Source organism: Brassica napus, chromosome C3 (assembly GCF_020379485.1).
Source record: "Brassica napus cultivar Da-Ae chromosome C3, Da-Ae, whole genome shotgun sequence".
NCBI lineage: Eukaryota > Viridiplantae > Streptophyta > Magnoliopsida > Brassicales > Brassicaceae > Brassica > Brassica napus.
In genome coordinates, this window is record NC_063446.1 from 20,967,296 (window position 1) to 20,982,256 (window position 14,961).

General features: G+C 36.1%; 1 protein-coding gene across 1 annotated transcript; it reads left to right on the forward strand.

Moving 5' to 3' along the window:
* Nucleotides 1-1,457: 1,457 nt before the first annotated feature.
* Nucleotides 1,458-11,102, forward strand: LOC125583673 (protein ACCELERATED CELL DEATH 6-like). Its single transcript, XM_048751031.1, has 4 exons — nucleotides 1,458-2,124; nucleotides 8,186-8,920; nucleotides 9,292-9,830; nucleotides 10,117-11,102. The coding sequence occupies exons 2-4, from the start codon at nucleotides 8,200-8,202 to the stop codon at nucleotides 10,726-10,728; spliced, it is 1,872 nt and encodes a 623-aa protein (XP_048606988.1). The 5' UTR covers nucleotides 1,458-2,124; nucleotides 8,186-8,199; the 3' UTR covers nucleotides 10,729-11,102.
* Nucleotides 11,103-14,961: the final 3,859 nt, after the last annotated feature.

Genomic DNA, 14,961 nt, shown 5'->3' on the forward strand with positions numbered 1-14,961 from the left:
TTGGCTAGATTAGATTTATTTAATATTTTTATTGTTACTTTTTAGGAAAATATGTATGTTTTAATTCTTTTGCCTTCATCCAAAACATCAATTATTTTAAAACAGATGGAGTATTAGTTACAGTATATATGCTTTATAGAATACAAAATCATTTAAAATAAATACCAATTGTGGCGTTTTAATTTACCAAATATGTAGTTCTAATTGATTTGTCGCACAAAACTAATCACCTTTCAACAATATGTTCAAACTTTTATATTAGACAAACTTAAAATTATACAGTTAAAAACGATGCACCCATTGTTTGTTTTTGCACAAGACTTTGTCCATTAATTATATATCTTTAACTGGTCCATTAACTCAATGCATGTATTTAGTTTGTCCAAATATTTTCTTACAGCAATTGATATTTCAGTTTTATATTGCAACAACAAATTCCCTGTTTGATTTTACAGTATTTAACAAAATATTTTATCCAATTTTTTATCATGCGCAGATCTCTACCTAATTAGATATTATTTGATAAATACAACATTTGAAATATGTCATGTGTTATCATCATAATAATTTTTAGATTTTTTAACTAAATAGGTTAATCCATCTAACATATACTATAGTTCTCATTAAATTAACCATAAAATTAATTCCTAATGTAAAAACAATATTCTTCATTATTTCCTTAAGAATAAGCTACGGAATTTCCTAATGGATCAAGATATATATGATAATGAATGATTTTGAATAATAAATATTTGATAAAAATTTGTGTATCCTCTATCACTTTTTGTTTAATTTTTATATAAATAAATTAAATAATCACATTAAATATATAATTAAAATTTTAGACTTTTCCAAATATGTTATATTTTGATTTTGTAAAAACGATTATAAATTACTAAAATTGTTAAGTCACACATTGAAAATTTTTTGATTAGTGGTTTAAATTTTTTGTTATAACAAGATACAAATAATCATAAAACCATATTATTAAGAAGTCTTATTTACTAGATTTTCAAATTAAAACATAAATCTATTTTAGTATCGTTTAAATTAAACTATATATCACATAAAAATACATAATATTTTTAATTTCAAAATTTTCATTGAACAAGTATTGAGAACTTTATATATATATTATAAATTTTTTTACTGAATTTAAAAAAACAATTATAAATTACTAAAATTATAAAAGTTTCACACTGAAAATTTTGTTATTAATAGTTTTTTTGAAAACACAATGATCATGATCATAAAATTATATGAGTATAAAGCCTTACATAATAGATAACAATATTAAAATATTATATATATATATATATATAATTTTTTTAATATCATTTAAATTTAGTTATATATCATATAAAACAAATAAAAGTGATTATTTCAATTTATTTACCATGATTGTAAATAAACAAGAATAATTATTTTGTGTTCATGCCAATTTAAAAATACATAATAGTTGCTTATTTTCAATTATTTAATATATATTTATTATTTTATTAATGTAAAATAAATAATGCGTAAAAAGTTATTTTTATATACATTATCCTTATAATTGGGTCCAAGGCAGATCATAAACTGTTTTAATATTTTAATGCTTACATGATATTAGATGACTGTTTCTTTCTTTTTTTGTTTTTTTTTTTTTGATTAACCTGGAGGTATCTCAGATCCATAGAGAGGCCCAGACTAATCCCAAAAGGGAGGTGCAGCCCATGGATAGACCATCTCTCCGGATATTCAAATGGACCCTAAAGCATAGGGTTATATCCGTGTTAGGTGACTAGGATAATTGTGACTTAGTTTCGCGCAGCAGGTAGATCGAACCTGAAACGTGTTGGCGTCTTAGTCCCGTATCCTTACCACTTGACCACAATCGACCACAATCACCCGGTCAAAACTTTTTTGTTTTTTTGAAAAGACTGTTTCTTTCTTATTCGAAGGAAAAAGAAGAAAGGTACGTACGTGTTTGTTTCCTTTTCATTTAGACCTTCGACTTTCCTCGAAAGATTAAAGGTGGATTTATTTTCTATATCTTCAGCATCGTGGGGTTGGTTCTGGAAACACGGGGGTTTATTGAAAGTTGGGCATCACGGCGCGACGTTGCTTCGATAGAGTAAAACGGTGAGAAATAACCTCAAGCTTTCCTTGATTTCATTCTTTTCATTCTTGCAAGTTTCCATTTTACATTTCTCTTATCTAAAGTTTAGGGATTTATATATATATGATAAAGTATGATAATCAAGAACCATATGATATTCTATAATTTTATGGATCAGTAAGAAGATTCCTTATTTTAGAGTTTAATCTCAGGCTCTCAGCTTGGTTGGAATCGCAAGGAACCTCTTTCTTTTCTTTACAACCACAATATTACTTTGTCATTATTGTAGAGTTTCTGTTTTGTCTAATCTAATTCTATCAAGACTTCCTTGTAAGAAATCTTGATGAACATAAAACAAACGTAAACTTTTCAAGCTTGAGATAGGTTTTATGTCAACTCAGAAAAATGCGTTTTATTTTCCTTATTAAACAAAAGAAATGAATGCTTTGATCTATATCTGCATGTGGCTCCAAAGTCAAACGAATAGTTTAGGACACGGTGACTATGAAACTATCATCATCTATTTCTGCACTTGGTCATAGAGGTATTGAGTTTGTATTATTAGATACTTAATAGTATCGTTACATGTCTGGCTTTATACAGAGAGCTCTACCTACATACATGGTAAGCAAATATACAGGACTTAATGTAGCGTAATTACAGAGAGGGAATATATATGTTTCTATATCTTATCACGCCCCCTCAAGACGGACGGGCGTCAGTGGAGGCCGATCTTGATAGAGAGACTGTCAAAGCGAGCACGAGGTAGTGGCTTAGTAAGGGCATCAGCTAGTTGATCAGCTGTGTTGATATGAGAGACGCGCAGTGTGCCACTTTGAATGTATCCGCGAACAAAATGATAATCAAGTGCGATATGTTTCATACGAGAATGGAATACCGGATTTGCAGCAAGGTAGTTGGCACCTATATTATCGCAGTAGATGATTGGTGTTGTGGAAACTGTGATCCCGAGCTCCATGAGTAAGGCTATGGTCCAGGAAACTTCAGCTGCGGTGTTTGCAAGAGACCGATATTCAGCTTCAGTGGAAGAGCGAGCCACCCCCGTTTGTTTCTTTGAAGACCATGCCACTGGATGTCGTCCCACGTAAACAATATAAGCTCCTGTGGAGGTGTAGTCGTCCTTATTTCCAGCCCAATCCGCATCAGTGAAGGCATGAAGAGTTGGAGTGTTGTTGGCGTGGAAGAAGACACCTCGGTTTTGTGTGCCAGAGAGATAGCGCAGGATCCGTTTCACTGCCGTCCAATGTTCATTTGTAGGTCGGTGCATGAACTGAGACATTTTGTTCACCGAGAATGAGATGTCCGGCCTCGTTAAGGAAAGATATTGCAAACTGCCCACGACTGATCTATATTCGCTGGCGTCATCTAGAGGAGTGCCTGTGAGAAGTGTCAGATTAGACGTGGAACAGAGTGGCGTTGCTACTGATTTCGCATTCTTCATGTTTGTGCGATGAAGGAGATCTGCAATATAACGTTCTTGAGTAAGATGGAGTCCAGAAGCAGTACGAGTGCATTCAATACCAAGAAAATATGTAAGATCACCCAAGTCTTTTAATGAAAAGCGATGAGATAAAGAAGCGATAAACCGTGTTATGTGTTGTTGGCTGTTGCCAGTGATGATGATATCATCGACGTATACGAGCATGTATAGGAGGATGCCACCGTTGTTGAAGATGAAGAGAGATGCATCTGCCAAAGAGTTCTTAAAACCAGATTCAAGGAGAAATGTGCGTAGCTCATTGTACCAGGCACGAGGTGCTTGTTTAAGACCATAGATGGCCTTGCGTAACTTGCAGACAGCTGTTGGATTGTCTTTATCCTGGAACCCAGTTGGCTGCATCATATATACTTCATCATCGAGACGTCCTTGAAGAAAGGCTGTGGTGACATCGAGCTGTTTTAAAGACCAGTTACGGGTTACTGCTGTGCTGAGAACAAGACGAATAGTTGCTGGTTTAACCACCGGACTGAATGTGTCATTATAGTCAATGCCGGGACGTTGATTATATCCTTTCGCAACTAGTCGAGCCTTGTAGCGTTCTATGGTACCATCAGCCCGTCTTTTTATTGTAAACACCCACCTGCAACCAACAACATTGGTAATATCAGGACAGTTAACAAGATCCCAAGTACGGTTTTGAAGCTGAGAATTAATTTCATCGATCATGGCTTTGCGCCAATATGGGTTTTTGAGAGCTTCTGCTACTGAAGTGGGAATTGTTGTAGGTGGTGATGGAGACACTTCAGTATGGAGATTGAGTTTTTGAATCGGCTTGGGAGTTCTATTGCTTGTGCGCCGTGGTGGGAGCACTTGAGTTGCCAGTGGTGGTGCAGGCTGTCTTATTTGATCGGTGGCTTGTTGTTGTTCCAGAGAAGGAAGGTTTGTGGCAGCAGGAGGTATTGTGGTCTCTGTTGAAGTCGTGGCAGTGGGCATTCCAGCAACGTTTGGTGGTGGTGCTTGCTGTTGTTGCAGAACTGGCTGATGTGGTGGTTCTGGAGCTGTCTGATGTTGTAGCGATGAATCAGATGGTGCTGGTGGTGCTGGAGGCGTGGTACCTGCAAGAGGAACAACAGAGACAACAGGAAAAGTAGACACTGGAGGATCCAGTTCATTAGTGGTTTTGTGAGACATAGCAGAAGTTGGTGTTGCAAATGGGAAAACAGATTCATGAAAAACTACATGCCTTGATGTGTAGACTCGAGATGTTTCTCTATCTAGGCAGAAATAAGCACTTTGAGTAATGGAATAGCCTAAGAATACACATGGTTTTGATCGAGCATCTAATTTGTGAGATGTATAAGGCTTGAGCCACGGAAAACACAAACATCCAAAAATACGAAGCTTTTGAAAATTCGGTGGTTGACAGTGTAAAGACTGATAGGGGTTTTGAAAATGCAATGGTTGAGAGGGCATCCTATTTATTAGATAGACAGCAGCCGCAAAGGCAAATGGCCAGTACGTCCGAGGCATAGATGCATGAGATAATAGGGCGAGGCCCGTTTCGACAATATGTCGATGTTTACGTTCTGCAACACCGTTATGCTCGGGCGTATGAGGCGGACTGGTCATATGAGAAATGCCATTGGACGATAAGAAGGAAGCAAGACCAATGTACTCGCCCCCATTGTCCGTATAAAGAGTTCGAAGCTTTTGACAAAATTGATTTTCGACCAAAACTTTGAACCTTCTAAAAACTTCAAAAACATCAGATTTTCTTTTTAAAGGGCACAACCAAGTGTATCGAGTGAAATGATCAACAAAAATAACGTAGTATTTAAAACCGTCTAGAGAAAGTATCGGAGAAGTCCAGACATCCGAGAAAACAACATGGAGAGGATGAGAGGTTTGTAAAGTAGAATTTGCAAAAGGTAACTTGTGCATTTTATTAATAGAGCAAGCATTGCAAGGGTGAGCAAGCAAAACATTTGAAGAAACTGGTAAATCAAATTGAGAAATAACTTTTTGAAGAATAGAAAACGCAGGATGACCCAAACGTGAGTGCCAATCCGTCATAGTAGTTTTAAGAACTGAAGCAAATGAAAGAGAAGGAGACTGCGAAGTATGAAGTTTTGGCCATTCGTAAGTGCCAGCTTTAGGCTTGCCTTCCAGACGAAGAGCCCCCGTTTGCAAATCTCTCACCTGGAAGTATGTAGGGGTAAATGTAACAGCAACACCATTAGTTTTGCACAATTGAAAAACAGATATCAAATTCTTATCTAGCGATGGAACACATAAAACTTGATTAAGGAAGAAAGGTTTAGTATAAGATGGTAGAGAAGAAGAACCAGAATGAGATATGTGAAGGCCTGAACCATCGCCTAAAAGGACATCATCACCTCCACTGTATGGATTGTGCAGAGAGAGATTGGCTAGGTCAGATGTCATGTGATGTGACGCGCCAGAATCCAAGAGCCAAGTAGAGTTGTCGGACATCATTGCTGGGTTTGCACGAGGCTGCCAGTGGGAGTTTGTTGGTGCTGCTAACCACTGTGATTGTGGCGTAGATGATTGTGACCACTGTGGTGCTGGAGTACTTCCTTTGACAATACGAAATTCAGGGCAGTACCTAGCACTGTGCCCTTGTACCCCACATGCTTGGCAACGACCCAAGTAAGGCTTTGAGAAGCGCTGCTGCTGACGGTTATTGTTGGTGGTGTTGCGTTGTGGCTGATTGCGGTTATGATTCTGGTGTTGAGATCGTGGACGAGTGTCTGTAGCATTGGCTACGATGGGAAGAGGAGTAGTAGACTGAGTGGTGAGTATGATGGCTTCCCGATTCAACAGCCGTTCATGAAGTTCTTGAAAGGAGATGGGGCGATCTCTAGCATTGACAGCATCAACTTCAGGTTTATAATCTTCACCAAGTCCAGCTAGGATCTGTTCAGTAAGGTCTTCCTGATCTATTGGTGCTCCAAGTTGCGCAAGTTCATCTGATTTGGTCTTGATGCCACGAAGATACTCACTGATTGTTTGTGTGCCTTTAACACATGCTCGAATCTTCAGCCGGAGTTGACGAAGATGACCTCGCGTTGGATTACCGAATGTTGCAGCAAGGAGATCCCAAACTTCTTTAGAGGTGGTGGCACTGGTAACAACCGGTTGAACGTTGAGAGAGATCGAACCGATGAGAGCAGAATACAGCAGGCGATCTTGTCTACGCCAAGGAGCGAAGGCTGGATTTGGGACTGCGACACCTTCATTCATGACTGTTGCGGGTGGGGCATCACTGGTGGAGTCGATGAACTGGTGAAGTTCATGGCCTTCAAGCAAAGCACGGACTTGGCGACTCCACATGAGATAATTCTCATTGGAAAGTTTTGTAACACTCGTCATATTGACAGAAAGCAGAGTATTTTCTGGGTTTTGAGCATTAAAAACTGATGTTCTCTCAGCTGTAGCTTCAGAACTCATTGTTTATGGTGATAAGAAATAGATCGTGAGAAGAAGAAGACGATAGAAGAAGAGATGACGGCTATAGAGAAAAAAAAAATAAAAAAAAAAATAAAAGAGGTGTTAACCTAGGTATTGCTCTGATACCATATTGAGTTTGTATTATTAGATACTTAATAGTATCGTTACATGTCTGGCTTTATACAGAGAGCTCTACCTACATACATGGTAAGCAAAATATACAGGACTTAATGTAGCGTAATTACAGAGAGGGAATATATATGTTTCTATATCTTATCAAGAGGAATATTCAAGTTGGGGTTATAAATTTGTAATCATCAAGTCTCGATGTGGTTAAGCATATTTGATTCTACACTTGTATTGTATTAAGCCATGTTCGTATTTGTATGTGGACGCAGCATCTAAATACGATATTTTGATGTTGCATCCAAACATTGTTAGTTCTTATAGTTAGTATTTTCATCCAAGTACAACATCCAAACTTTAAGTTATTCGTTAAAAAAAATAAAATAGCACTTAAGTGCTAGTTTGTGTTAAAAAAAAAGAGAATGTTACTAGTTAAAAGAGACCAATAGGACAACTTGATTTTATAATAGAATTTAAACTGATTTTACCGTTTGGCGGGAAAACTCGACTTTATGGTTTCACGAAAAAATTCAATTTCATGATTTTGACGAGAAAATTCGATTTTGTCGTTTTGTGGAAACTCGATTTTGTAATTTTGGTGAGAAAACTCAAATTTTGATTTTGGTGGAAAACCCATTTTTTTTGTTTTAATGAAAAATTTTGATTTTGCAATTTTGGCGGGATAACATGACTTTATATTTTAAAAATATTGTCTAATAATTACAATAACTAATCTAATTTTTTATATATTTGTATTGAGGGCATTTAAATCTTTTGGATTTTAAAATGCAAATTTTACATTCAAACTCTCTATCTTTGCATCTTAAATATCTAAATATTATAAATTTTGTATTTGGATTTCACATCTAGATACCGATGCAATAGTATTCTGCATTAGATACAACGTGTCAAAAACGAACATGACCTAACTATTCATATATAGTTTTTTTTGCTGCATTCCCCATCCCTAAGTTCAAATAGAATTAATGATATTCTCAATTGGTTCACTACAAATATTTTTCTAGGTGTCGAGTTACCAATGGGGCGATCTGATGTGCGATATGATGGACAGAAGAAATACATAAGTTCTCGGATGTATCTGGCACATGAAACCGACTTTCTCAATTTGCCAACTCTCTTCAGTGACACCGGTACCACTGTGCCAATGAGTCCAAAGACCATTGCTGCAGTAAGAGCAGGTGATGAAATTTACGTGAGAGATATGACAATTGATGTTGAGCTTGCTCTAAGCTCAGTGAACGATCATGGAAATACAATGCTTCATCTTGCAGCGGCCGCGGGTCACACCAGCCTTGTGTGTTATATACTCTACGCGTACCCAGGTCTTCTAATGAAGTCAAACCTAATGGGCGAAGTCGCTCTCCATGTTGCAGCAGGCGCAGGGCATCTTGATGTTGTTGAGGCTCTGGTTAGTTACATTAATGATAAAATCACACGTGCTGTTGCCAAAAAGATATATTTTGCTAAGAATAGAAACGAAGACAATGCTTTACATGTTGCCTTAAAAAGGAAACATGTTAAGGTGGCTTCCTGTTTGGTTTCTGCAGAGCAATGTTTGTCTTTTGTTCCAAACAATGATGGGTTTTCTCCCTTGTATTTAGCCATTGAAGCTGGACAGGCAGATCTTGCGAAACATATGTGGAAACATTCAAATAATGGATCAAGTAGCACATATTGTTTAGCTTCAAAGGTAGGAGGAAGATCCATAGTTCATGGCGCTATGAAGGCTAAGAGAAAAGGTTTGTTCGTTCTTCCGACAAACCTAGACTATATTATCAACAATAAAAACCCCTCAAAAAGTCTCGTCTTATATAATAATAATATATTTAAATTTTATTGGTAAGTTTAAATATATAAAAAATTGAATCAATAAGAGAGTGACATAAGCAGGAATTTCTTTAAAAAAAATAAATGAGCAAGGAATTTAAAAAATAAATAAAGTCAATTAGTTTTAAAATCATTATTTCTCAAACTTTGTTACTCTCTCCTCTTTTATCATTTATTTTCATTATCTTTAACTTGAGAGACTGGGTCAGATAACCTCACTAATCATGCCTTAAAGTTTCTTGTTCAAGTTATTAATAATGCTTAAAATACCATTTACTGGCAGATCTCATTGCTGCTATACTTAATGAAGATGCAAGTCTTATTAACTTGAGATATGAAGGAAGAACTTGTCTTTCTTTTGGTGCATCCATTGGATATTATGAAGGGGTTTACTATCTGTTAGACAAATCTATAGACAGTGTTTATGTCAGCGATGATGATGGCTCCTTTCCGATTCATATGGCCGCGAAGTATGGACATGTCAAAATTCTTAAGGCAATCCTTAAGCGTTGTCCAGATGCACTTGAGTTGCTTGACATAGACGGTCAAAACATTCTTCATGTTGCAGCAAAAAATGGAAAAGCCGAAGTCATCAAGTTTATCTTAAGATGTTATAAGGATAAGAACAAGGAAAAGTTGATTAACGAAGAAGATGTGAATGGAAACACTCCATTGCACTTGGCCACCAAAAATTGGCACCCTAAAGTTGTCAGTATGCTTACTTGGGATAACAGAGTTGACTTGGAAACACTGAACCATAACGGTCTCACAGCTATAGATGTCGCTGAGGGGAACATGGATTCGAGCTACACATTTTTTCAGGTATGGGTGTGTAACTTTTTCATTATAAACCGGTAATTCTGCTTTGTTAGTTTGCATGTCGCTGCGATTTGCGACCAAGGCCTACAACCGAATGTTGTTCGCTTACAGATTAGGCATTTAGTCCCTGCAGACATTAAGTCACTAAAAATTTAAGCTATAAAAATTAATGATTTGCGACTAGTTTCCATCAGTCACACAACAGCAAAACAAACAACAAGCTGCGGCATCAAATGAACAAGACCTTCTAATGTGTGTATACAAATTTGATTTATTTGGAATTCTTCAGAGGTTGACTTGGATGGCACTGATATCTGCTGGTGCACCAAGTGGTCCCAACCCAATAATATCCACTCCCGTAACAGACAATCCAGACGGTGGGAAGCACAAAGATCGGATCAATACTCTTCTTTTGGTGGCCACTCTTGTAGCCACAATGACTTTCACTGCAGGGTTTACACTTCCAGGGGGTTACAACGGTTCTGCTCCCAACTTGGGGATGGCAACTTTGGCCAAGAAAACAGCTTTCCAAGTGTTTCTTCTATTTGACACCTTGGCGATGTACTGTTCTATCGTAGCGGTAGTTGCTCTCATTTGGGCACATTTGGGAGATATTTCCCTCATAATGAAAGCGTTCAATCTTGCATTGCCACTTCTCGGGTTTGCGCTTATATCTATGTCGATAGCATTTATGGCTGGAACTCATGCTTCAATAAGCCACCTCCCCTTTCTTGCATATTTCATATTAGGCATCGGCCTGTTCTTCCTATTGGCTTTACTGCTGATCATTATTCCTTATGTGTCCCCGCATTATACTACGAAACTCTTTCTTCGACACATGTTTTACTGCCCCTATTTCCTTATGCTTTTAGCCGCTGGTGACAACCGCAACAATGATTGAAAGAATCCGGAAATCACTTCCCACTTTTTTTTTCCTTTTAACAAGATACAATTTCGTCAATGTACATTGCGTCAGATAAATGAATAAAACGTTAGAGTTTTGAGTTTGAAGTCTCGGTGGCTTGGCTTGGCATTTTGTAAAATCTTGAGCTCTATTTCTAGAGGTCTCTTCTCAATTCAGTAGATAATTTGTTGCTATGTGAAAATGATACATGTTTATTTCTGATATGTGGAAACACTTTGGTTATTGGTTTGTGAATTTTAATAGATTTAAAAATTCAAATTAAATTCAGTGTTATTCGATTTATGATTTTAAACATATGTTGTAGTCGTCTGTTATTCACTTATGATATATATATATATATATATAGGGTCGGCCCGTCCTACGGGCAGATCAGTATATGAAAGAATTGCATAAATTTATCATCAGTTCTAGTAAATATTTCAAAATAATTAGCTTATTTTAATTTAAATTCTTCTTAAATTTCACAACGTATATTTGTTATTTTTATTATAGTATATTTATCTTAATATTAAAAGGAATGAATTACAATTTCATTCATATATAAATAAAAATTTCAATTATTTCAATAGTTAATTTTATTTATTATATTTTATAATATTTTGTTTCTAAATTACTTTTAAAAAATATATTAAAATTAAGTTATTCCTCTGTTTTATAATATTTTGTTAGTTTATCATAATTTTTGTAGTTTGCACCGAATATTGGTTTTGTACAATACATTGTTATTTTAAAATAATTTTTTATATTATTGAAAATTATTTTATAAGTTTTTTACAATTTTTTTGTATTGTTTACAATTAGGTTATTCATTATTTTTAGAATCATATTTTTGTTAGAAATATTTTCACGACCGTGACTAAGAAATTGTATGTTGTTAATTTTTAATTTTAAGAGTAGTTAACCAATATGGTGTTCTGATATGTTTTAAGTTTGATGTATATTTTTATTGGATTTGTTTTATGTTAGCTTATTCTTTATTGTGTAGAATTATTATTTTTTTCATCTTAAAAAAAATGCATTGGTCCTAAAATATTTTTTATTTTAGTATATATTTCATTATTACCTTTTCACTATTTTTGTGTATAAAAGCATAATGAAAACATTTGTAATTTGATATATTAAAATTAAGTGTGATATATAATTATATAATGGTTTGAAGATACATTATGTGTTATACTATTAATTCATCATAAAAGATGTTAGTAACCATTTCTGAGACTGGAAAATATGTATCACAGATCTGCAATATACAAATCGTTAAGGTTTTATTCAACATATTTAACTCTTTGTTTTTTCTTTTGTGCAACACTCAAAATATTTAACTTTGTTTGATAATATTTTGACAGCAAATTTTTATATACAATGTAATTCTAACTTATATGATTTAATGTATATATATTTGTCATTTGGGCATCATGTGTGTTGTTCTGTTGTGTCAAGTTGTGTCAATTACCACTTGATGAGTCTTTCTCTGCAAATGTTTTGGATTCGTTGTATTCAATATACGCAATGTGTATCTAAATTCAAAACAATCCAGTTTTTTTTTGGATCATGCATGGTTGAAGTTTACAATCTTCGTTGAAGTTTACAATCTTCGTTGAAGTTAAATATCGATTAGTATTTTTCTTGTTGCAATAAGAAATAACTCTATTCTGTGTTGAAATACTGGACAATGTTGAGTCACTACTGGGTCAATGTTTTGGTAAAGTTACTGCAAAAAGTGTTGTTGCTATGCTGGTTAGTTTCGGCGAGGTTATTTCTAATAGAAAGAGATCACCAGAGATTTTTTTGTTCTTTTAGATATTTATGAAACAGTGAGAGGGTCAACCTAACCAAATGTTTTCTGTCTCTCAGAATGTTTGTTCTGTTAGAAATTAACATGTCACATTCAGATGTATCAAATTCAAAGACTAACAATAACATTAACTGAAAATATAAATTGAATCCCGGTGAAAATTTACCATAGCAAATCATCCCAATCCTCATTACTCATAACTCATAAGCACATGATACATATGGATATGGTTTTTCATGTATTAGTGACATTCCTATTGTGTTGACTAAGTGTCCGAACCTAAATGCCATTTTTTGCCTTGGCCCCTTCCGCTCTGGATACGTCTTTTGGTGGTCTGTGCTTGCAGGTGGTAGAGAATCGTCTCTCCTCTATTTCCTTTTTCTGCTCGAAAACCCTAAAAATTTTGATTGGCGCCTCTCAGCCGGTGACGGCCTCCGACGAATCCGTCACTGTCGTTATCGGCTCTCTCTCCCTTCCTCTTCTCCTTTCACTTCTCTGTCTCACCTCCTTCTCCCTCTCTTTGATTTGCCGATATACTTTCTATTGTGGTCTCCTTCTCTCCTCTGGTGTCGCTGCTCGGTGGTTTAGGGTTCTGGAGCGGTGGTGAGGTACGTCTGTGAGAGTGGGGCTTGGTGGTTTCTCCGAGGGTTAACTTTGAGGCATGGCTCAGATCCAGCCAGATCTGGTTTCAATGGAGGACTGATATTCCGTGTTTTTAACGGTTTTAAACTCGTTTTGGAGCAATTAAATGGTCGGTTTTAATTAATGTTTTGGTCTATTTGATGCGTTTTGGTGTTCTTAAGTGTAATATGCAGGTTACTAGATAGCTTGAAAGAAAAGAACGCATTCGGGATTTATTCAGAAGCAAGATGGACCGAACAATGGACCGAACGAGAAGTATTGATCGCACAGAGCCACAGATCGACCGATCCGTTCCATGTGGATCGACCGATCCACGGTTTCAGCCACAGATCGACCGATCCGGTCTATGTGGATCGACCGATCTCAGGCGCTACGGGCTCCACACGCACAAACGAGCTTTTCACTCCTTTTTACCCACTCCCCTCAATAATTCACGAGAGCACTCGACTTTGGAGACTCAGAAAAGACCAGGGGCGACCAAGGAGGAGATTTACAAGTTCTAGAGAGAGATTTGAGTGTTTTGTACTTGTTTTGGTGTGATTTGTGAAGATTTGTAAAGGAGTTCATCTCAAAACCATTTGGAGAAGATCTTCTGAACCTTTACTCTGTTTTAATACAATCTTATCATGTTTTCTTCATCAAAATCGTTTTGTTCTTGCTTAGTTATGTGTGAGTAGTCATCTAGTTGGGTTTAGGGGTTCTCATAGGGATTTCTTGATGTTTTGATCCATAAAACGTGTGTAGACTAAGGGATTACGTTTTGGTTCTTCATCTAATGGATTTCTTACTGCTTGAACTGAATTGATCACTTAGTTCATGATATTAGATTGTTTGATGCACCGAAAGTGATTGTTTGAACTTCCGAAAATACTTTAGATGAGCAAAGTGTCCTTAACCCTCGGAAGTTGATGTTATTGCGCTTTGTGAACATATTGAACCTGTTCTTAATGCTTGTTTAGAAATTGAAACTCAGCGGAAGTTAGTGTGGAGATTTCTATAACATAGAGAATTAGCGCTACGGAAGTAGGTTAATTCTAATATCGTGTTTGAGTTCTAGACGGTTCTTAATATATCCCTGTGTCTTCCATTAATTGTATCTTGATTAAAAAGAAATCCCTGAGAATTCCCAATGCCCAACGTTTGTTTTAAAATAGTTTTCAAATCGTTTAAATCATCTTTTTACAACTTGTTTATGCTTTGTGACACTAGAGAAAATTAAATAAAAACCAACAAAAATATATCTTGTTTCGCTGTAGCTATTAACTTGTCTGCAACTCTACGTGTGATCATCGGTCCCTGTGGATTCGATCCCGTATTACTACTGCGTACTTTACTGTGCACTTGCAGTTAGATAATCGGGTTAAAACTCGAGACATCAAGTTTTTGGCGCCGTTGCCGGGGACCATTTGGTCACCCTAGAGTTAATGATCAGTTTAAGACTATAGCATTTTCTTTATTTTGTCTAATGTTTCTGTCTTTCTCTTTTTGTTTGTGTTTTCAGGTGAATGAGCGGATTTCATACTAGAAGCAAAGGATCATCGAATTTAATACCTTTGGAGTTAGAGCTCGGCCGCCTAGAGAGACAAGTGAAAAAGAAAAGACTTGAGTCCGCTGAAGAGGTTGAAATGGCTGAACACCAAGAAGACCAATTTCAGGACAACCCGCAAAATCCAATTCCTGTAAATGAACGAGAAGGCAACAATGCCGGTGATAATCAGCAGGCTGGTGTAGCTGCAAGACAACAAGCTGGAGACTATGGCATGCCTAGGATG

Coding starts and splice junctions, on each gene's coding strand:
- LOC125583673 (XM_048751031.1), top strand. CDS start 8,200: ATGGGGCGATCTGATGTGCGATATGATGGACAGAAGAAATACATAAGT. Junction 8,921..9,291: donor TATGAAGGCTAAGAGAAAAG/GTTTGTTCGTTC, acceptor ATTTACTGGCAG/ATCTCATTGCTGCTATACTT. Junction 9,831..10,116: donor CGAGCTACACATTTTTTCAG/GTATGGGTGTGT, acceptor GGAATTCTTCAG/AGGTTGACTTGGATGGCACT.